Source organism: Nuphar pumila, chromosome 15 (genome assembly GCF_984573655.1).
Source record: "Nuphar pumila chromosome 15, dmNupPumi1.hap1.1, whole genome shotgun sequence".
Lineage (NCBI taxonomy): Eukaryota > Viridiplantae > Streptophyta > Magnoliopsida > Nymphaeales > Nymphaeaceae > Nuphar > Nuphar pumila.
The window spans coordinates 32,830,509-32,838,412 of record NC_143263.1 but is presented as its reverse complement, the minus strand read 5'-3'; the positions used below and the strand labels follow the sequence as shown (position 1 = coordinate 32,838,412).

Genomic DNA, 7,904 nt, shown 5'->3' with positions numbered 1-7,904 from the left:
ATATAGGATTCATAACTTGTCTTTCGCATTCTTCACGCATAATGATAGTGCAAACCTCATTTATCTTGAGTAGATTTAAAGACATGATAATCTGGCTGCGAAGATTCTCGTACTCAGGTCTCAGCCCAACCAACAGTTGAAAGATTTTGTCATGCTCACAGTTCTTTTGGTGAGTCACAACATCCATGGTCGTCGGAGTGTAAGACTCCCAATCGTTCCACAAAGCCTGCAACTCCCCAATATATTCAGTGAACGGTTTCTCACCTTGTTTGAGATTGTTAATCTCCTACATAACTTGATAACGTCTTGTCACGTTATATTGATGGTCGAATATCTCCTTCGCCGCATCTCAAACTTCTTTTGCAGTTTCTAGAGAGTAGAACGTTCGAACGATTTTCTTGTCCACGGAGTTTAGTAAAAATGACATCACAATGTGATCATTAGACTCCCATTCTTCAAGTTTCGGGTCTCCATCAGGAGGTCTGATCTTGCTGTCGGTCACGTGACCGAGCTTGATCTTTCCGCTCAAGAACAATTTTGCAGACTTGGCCCACATAAGATAGTTGTAGCCATTCAAAGGCTCTATAGTGGTTTTCAGGGCTGGATTCACGCTCTCCACCATGTTGGCGTGTTGCTGATTGAAATCAGCTGAACCGCCTCCTTGCGCTTGAAATCTGTCCGCCATGAGTGAACGCCAAGAGCAAGCCAAGGCAAATCATAACAATTCTAGCAACAACACCGTGTAAATCGCTACACGATATTGCTTAAAAAGCTATACGATATTGCCCAACACTGTGTAAATCGTTACACAATATCGCTTGAAAATTGTTATACGATATTGCCCAACACCGTGTAAATCGTTACACAATATTGCTTGAAAATTGCTATACAATATTGCCCAACACCGTGTAAATCGTTACACGATATTGCTTGCAAATCGTGATGAAGTGTCTTATGTTGCAAAAGAACGTCAAGATGGTTGTAGAGAAATCAGCTACCATGAGAATCTGATATTGCACCAATCCATCATATGCTTGTAGTGGATCGAATAACCGGGCTCTGATACCATGAAAGTAAGAAAAACTCACTGTAAATCAAGCAAAGCACACAAGCAGTTACGTAGTTCGGCAATGTGCCTACATCCACGAGAGAGAGTAGGAGATTTTTTCATTACTGTTACAATACCTCAAATGATATAGGATGGGTGGAAAATATATGATCGATATTCCAACAAATATAGAAGGATATCTTTCCAAGAATATGGCTAAACCCAACAGAAAATTACAAAAAAGGAAAGTATAAAGATAAGGCAGCTCCTTCAAAATATTACTCACTTTCCTAACATGAAACAACTACACAAGCACATACTCACAAGTGATGCCGAATATAAGGTCAAAAAAGAGAGAGGAGCTAAAAAAAATAGCTCAACAACTCTAAACTTCTGCGCAAAGAGATTATAGAGGCCTTGAGCAGGTTCTTGCCTTCCGAAAATGAATCCTAAAACTAAGGTCCAACCACGTGGCACTTCTTTCGTGGATTCTTTTGCCACGGAAACAGAATCTAACTCTCCTTCAACGGAAAGCTTTCCGCAGAAAAGAATGGTCCAGCGTGCATTTTGACATGCCCATAAATGGAAATCGGTGGTCCCACGTTTGTTTCAACATTTTAGGTCCCGCTAAAACGCACACATGTGTTAGTGACAAACAAACGCCCCATGACCGTACCTACAAAATCCATCTTAGATCCTAATCTAATTTAATTTTGATTGGAACAATTTATAAAAAGGTGCCTAATTAATCAGTTATTTACAAATAACAATCTAATGTTTCAATTATTACATTTGATGACTTTCTTTTAACAAATATATTTAAATACACGCCTGGTCCTGAATTCAGTGAATTGATAAGAGAGAGAGAGAGAGAGAGAGAGAGAGAGAGAGAGAGAGAGATGGGAGGCCCTACCATTACCTCCGTCACCACCCATTAATGCCATTTATGCCACTGCGCCTTTTTTTGGAGTGAGAGAGTCAGTTGCCCAGTGAAGATGATAGTGGCTGTAGGGCAAACCATATTCTCTCTCTCTCTCACGGCAATTCCTTGAGAAGTGATCTCAACGACAAATTATGATTAATCGGCAAAAAAAAAAATAATCGATCAACCTTGCCCTTTGAACACCTTGACAGACTGTGATTAATCGGCAAAATAAAAGATCGTGATTATTTGTAAATAATCTGTCGAACCTTAATAGATCAATTTTCAACTATGATTAAAAGACTATATAATAAATAGTAGTTAATCAAATAATTATATTTTATATCAAAATTCAGTAATTAAAATTTTTTTGAGAACAAAGTTAACATCTACCTTTAAAAAACCCATTATGCAAGATGAAATTAGTTTCAAAGACAATTATGATATGTTTTAATTATTTTAAAAATATTATGTAAAATTATTTTTTAATATATTACAAAATCTCATTATATACATATATATATATATATATATATATATATATATATATATATATATATATACACACATACGATTGCCCATAACAGTAGACGTCACACTCATTTGGTGATCTTTTTGAATTTTGGGTCTTTAGCGGCAGTCCTTGACCACCACTAAAGATCTGGACAGAAAAAGTGGATTTAGCAGCTGTTGCAACTGCCGCTAAGTCTGTTTTTTTGTTAAATGTGCACCCACGGCTGATCGCTCAGTGTATGTATGTCCGATGATTGCTCATCCATTGTTATAGGTTAAGTTTCATATTTGTTTACAATTTTTTTTATGATATTTAAATTCGTTTCTATGTTAACTTTTTTTTATTTATGCCATGCACACAGACTGTCACAGGCCTATTTCCTTCAATGGGCCAGCACGACGCGATGGTCATTCCTTACCGTCGCAAGCCTACTTGTTAACTCGTTTGCCAGTTGCGAAAGCTTGTAATCAGAGTGCAAGAGAGCAATAGAGAATAGAGGGAGAAGAATTGCAATCACAACAAGGGTGAACAAATTAAAGAAAGCTTAATGCATTTAATTCATTCACAATTTTGCCCGAGGGCTATTATAGTTCAAGTATACGAGCTACCCCTTCAAGGTATTGATTCATCCGAACTGAGCAGCTTACATCAGACTCAACAAAAGCAAAACAGACTATAAGCACAACTTTACAATGTAAGTCGCAAGGGAACATGCTCCCCCTTTCAAATCATGCGTCGTCCTCGGTGCCATATGTTTCATGGTAAGCCCTGACTTCAGTTGGGTAGCGACTGTTCATTCAGAATGCAGGCTCCCACGTTGGTTCTGTTGTTTCCTCTCACAGCACTAGATATTTCTTTACTTCGCCCAAGTAGTTGACTTTGTGATGAAGGATCTTACTGAGGTGCTTCTCAACCCGTTGTGCTACCGGGACCCTCTACATGATGGGAGCGCATTGTAGCATGCCGCATTCTGGATCTTCATCATCTAGATGAAACTGCTTGAGGTTACACACGTGGAACATCGGGTGTACCTTGAAGTCTGGGGGCAACTTCAGCTTATACACCAGTTTGCCCACCTTCTTTGTGATGGTGAAGCGTCCTTCATACTTTCTAAGCAGTCCGTGGTGCCGTCCGCGGAAGATGCTTGTGCACCCTAGATACAACTTCACCAACACTTGGTCCCCAACTTGGAACCCAGCAGGCCGACGATGCTTGTCCACCCATTTCTTCATTTTCTTTGTTGCCTTGTGTAAGAATGCCTTTGCCAACTCATTCTGCTCGTGTCAGTCACGAACAAACTGATAGTCGAAGGATGGCCTTTCATTTTCTTGTGCGGCAAGAGTGTGCGAGGTCAGTGGCTGCTGCCCCGTGGTTATCTCAAACGGGATGTGGTATGAAGACTCACTCTTCTGTAGATTGTAACAAAATTGTGTCACGTCAAGGAGCTTCACTCAATTTTTTTGATTGGCACTAACAAAGTGCCTAAGGTACTGCTTAAATATCTCATTGATGGGTTCTATCTGCCCATCTGTCTGCGGATGGAAGCTTGCTGAAAATAGCAAATCAGAGCCAAATAGTCAAAATACTTCACACTAGAACTTGCCCGTGAAGTGAGTATGCCCCAGTGCTTCATCACATGCTTTACGAACAACTCTAGAGTCTTCTCTCCAGGGCACTCTTTAGAAGCTGGGATGAAGGTGTCATACTTTGAGAAACGATCCACCACAACCAAAATAGAATTGAGGCCCTCTATCTTTGGCAGACTAACAATGAAGTACATGGAGATGCTATCCTAAGGACATTCTAAAATTAACAGAGGCTCAAGGAGACCGGAAGCCTTCTGGTTTGTCCCCTTAGCTTGCTGGCAGATGAAGCATGTCTGCACATACCCCTCAATGTCGTCCCTCAACTGCGGCCAATAGTAGCCATGCTCAAGGAGTGTTAAGGTCCGCTCCTGATCAGGATTGTCATCCCATAGTATATCATGGCACTCCTTAAGTAGTTCTTGGCAGAGGCTTCCCACCGTGGCATGAAGATGCATCTCTCTTTTGTCACGAGGAGGCCATTCTGTAACCAAAATCGTTGAGTCTTCCCTGCTTATACCAGAGAAACAAGGTGTTGTGCTGTCGGATCCTGCTGCATCCCTTCACGTATGCGGATCAACAATGTGCCCTCCAAATGCACTTCAGAAGGCTCCACGCGCGCAGCTGCCAGTTCAACCCTGCGGCTCAAGGCATCCGCAACAACATTGATCTTTCCAACCTTATACTCCAAGGCAAAGTTGAACTCAGCCAAAAACATCTGCCACCGAGCTTGTTTAGGCGTCAACTTCTTCTGTGTCTGAAAATAGCTCATGGCCACATTGTCCGTCTTGACAACGAACTCGACATCTAGAAGGTAGTGCCGTCAGGTCCTGAGGCAATACACAATGACAGTCATCTCATATTCATACACCGTGTAATGCCTCTCTGCATCCTTCAACTTCCGACTCTCATATGCAATCAGATGACCTTCTTGCATAATAACTGTGCCAATGACAAAGTCTGATGCGTCTGTGTGGACCTCAAAGGGTTTTGAGTAACCAGGCAGTCGCAACACTGGCTCCCTCACTAAGGCTTTCTTCAAGCCGTCAAAGGTATCTTGGCACGCTCTTGTCCAGAGTCATACCCGATTCTTCTTTAACAAATCTGTGAGGGCCGCAACAATGAGGGAATAACCTTCGATGAAACGCCAATAATAATTTACCAAACCAAGGAATGACCGCAATTCTGATACTTTGCTTGGCAAAACCCATTCTTAGATGACCCTTATCTTCTGCCCATCCATATACAACACACCACGCCCCACAATGTGGCCAAGGAAGCTGATCTCCTCCTGCCCGAAGAAACACTTCTCTTATTTGACACAGAAATCATTCTTCTTCAGCACCTGAAACACTGTTAGTAAGTGCCTGACATGTTCCTTCATGTTACTGTTGTGGATCACGATATCATCTAGGTAGACTACCACAAACTTGTCTAAGGGTAGAAGATCTGGTTCATTAAAGTCGTGAATGTGGCTGGAGCATTTGTCAACCCGAATGACATTACTAAGAATTCGTAAGCACCATAGCGGGTGACACAAGTTGTCTTCAGCTCATCACCTTCAGCAATCTTCACCTGCCAGTAACCCGATCATAGATCTAACTTGAAAAAGATACGAGCACTGCCTAGCTGATCAAACAAGTCCGCTATCAGTGGCAATGAGTATTTGTTCTTCACCGTGACCTTGTTCAAATCACGATAATCCACATATAACCGTTTGGAGCTGTCATGTTTCATCTGAAAAAGAACCGAGGTGCCAAATGGGGCTTTCGATGGACGAACGATGCATGCGTCCAACATCTCATCTAACTGCCTACGCAGCTACTTTAACTCAGCTGGCCCCATACGATATAAAACCATTATGGGATGCTTCGCTCCTAGGGTCAACTCAATCTTATGGTCGATCTCACATCTTGGTGAAAGATGCTTTGGCAATTCTGGAGGCATCACCCCCCGAAACTTCTTCAACAATGGGACTAGGGTCAACGTCACTGTTGCTTCTACCTTCCCTTCTTCTATACGCACAACAACTAAGAATGTTTGCTCCACATGCTTGACACCCTTTTTCAGCTGCATTGTCGATAACACTGAAGACTTGCCTTTCTGCGTAAGGCACTGCATTGTGTGGGATAAGTTTGGCCCCATAATCGTCAACGTGTTAAACTTTGGTAGTATCATAGCATTCTGGCTTCGCAGAAACTCCATACTCAAAATCATCTTAAAATTGTCCAGGGGCACCACAGAGAAGTTCGTTTTGCCGGCCCAACTCCCCACTTGGATAGCCACATCTCTTTCTTCACTAAGAATGAGCTTGGCCTCAGAGTTTACCGTTTTGATGGTCCTCTGCTTTGGCCCAGGCTTCAAGCCCAACCACTTTGCCTCTTCTCGCGAGACAAAGTTGTGTGTGCCTCCGGAGTCTACTATAGCTGAAGTAGACTTTCTATTCGTAATGACTTTGAGATACATCAGTTCTTTGCTAACTTGTTTGTTCTCAACTGCACAACTTTTAGCTACGTTAATCGACCACATGGCTCCCATTCGCGGTTGCATGGTCTCAGTGTCACTGCATTCAGTATCACTGCATTTTTCATATGTTGCATTGGCTTGCCCGTCGTCCTTTACGAGGTGCTTGTGGCACTGTCTGGCGATATGCCTATCGCCACCGAACCAACATGTCACAACTGTACTCTTGTTATTGTTGTTGTTATGCTTTGTGTAGTTCTGTTTCTTGTCAGATCGATGGCGTGTCGATGTCTCACCTTTATTGTCGCACCGCTCATCCTTCTTTCCTTCGTAGTCAGGTTTCTTCCCGACTTTGGTTGATGGGGTGAAAGACTTGCGCTGAGTGTCAACTAAGCGCTCGGCCACCACATATGCATCTTCCAAAATACGGGGGTTGCTCATTTCCACTTCAAACTGTGCCCATAGCTGAAGTCCCACAATGAACCAGTTGAGCTTATCCTCTTCTGGTATGCTAGGCAACTCCAGTATAAGCTTTTGAAACATTCTGACATAGTCTTATAACGAACCAGTATGTTTAAGCTCACGAACCATCTGGTACGCCTGCCTCTGCGCATTCCTTGGCATAAAGTAGTTGCACAACTCTATTTTGAAGTCGTCAAATGTGTCTATCACGCATTGACCCCTCTCCATGTCGCTGCGCTTTCGCCTCCACCAAGCGATAGCATCCCCATCCAATAACGCAGTTGCAGCCTTAATCCGGAGATCTTCAAGCGTCACATTATGAATATCCAAGTAGTCTTTTACTTGGAACAAAAAATTCTCAATGACCTTGCTGTCTCGAGAACCATTGAACTTTGTGGGTCTTGGCATATCAATCATTGATGGCCTTTCACCATTTTCGCCATTTAGGGTCACTGACCACTGCATGTACGGTTTTTCAACTGAAGCTCTCCTACTTCAGTCTGCAAGTCAGCCACTATTGTCGTCAACGAAATGATCTGCCCCATCTATAAGTTCACCTGCTCTTGCAGGCTCGCCACCATATCATTCAGTCCACCGAATGATTCAACTGCGCGTGAAATTGCTTCCTCGTGTGAAGTCACATCTTTCACCAGCTTGTTGACAGTTACAACCATCTCTTCTTGGCCCTGAGGTGAACTCATCTCCTCAGCTTCAGCAATTGCCTTGTGTTTGGTATTGCATAGATTTTGATAAGGCTCCACAATGTCTTGCTCACAAATCGCAATCTGTCGGCGTGTCTGTCGACACCGACTCCGGAGTCCCTTCTTCAGCACGAGAACGGGCTCTGGTATCACTTGTCACGGGCCTATTTCTTTCAATGGGCCAGCCCAGCGCGACGATCCTTCCTTACTA

At 42.8% G+C, this 7,904-nt stretch overlaps 1 protein-coding gene across 1 annotated transcript; it reads right to left on the bottom strand.

Annotated features, from left to right (window-relative positions):
• Positions 1–4,276: 4,276 nt before the first annotated feature.
• LOC149815052 (uncharacterized) lies at positions 4,277–7,693 on the bottom strand. The gene is made up of 3 exons (XM_089990471.1): positions 7,550–7,693; positions 7,243–7,451; positions 4,277–4,577 (listed from the first exon to the last, which is right to left on the bottom strand). Exons 1-3 carry the CDS (start codon positions 7,691–7,693, stop codon positions 4,277–4,279), a joined length of 654 nt encoding a protein of 217 aa, XP_089846597.1.
• Positions 7,694–7,904: the final 211 nt, after the last annotated feature.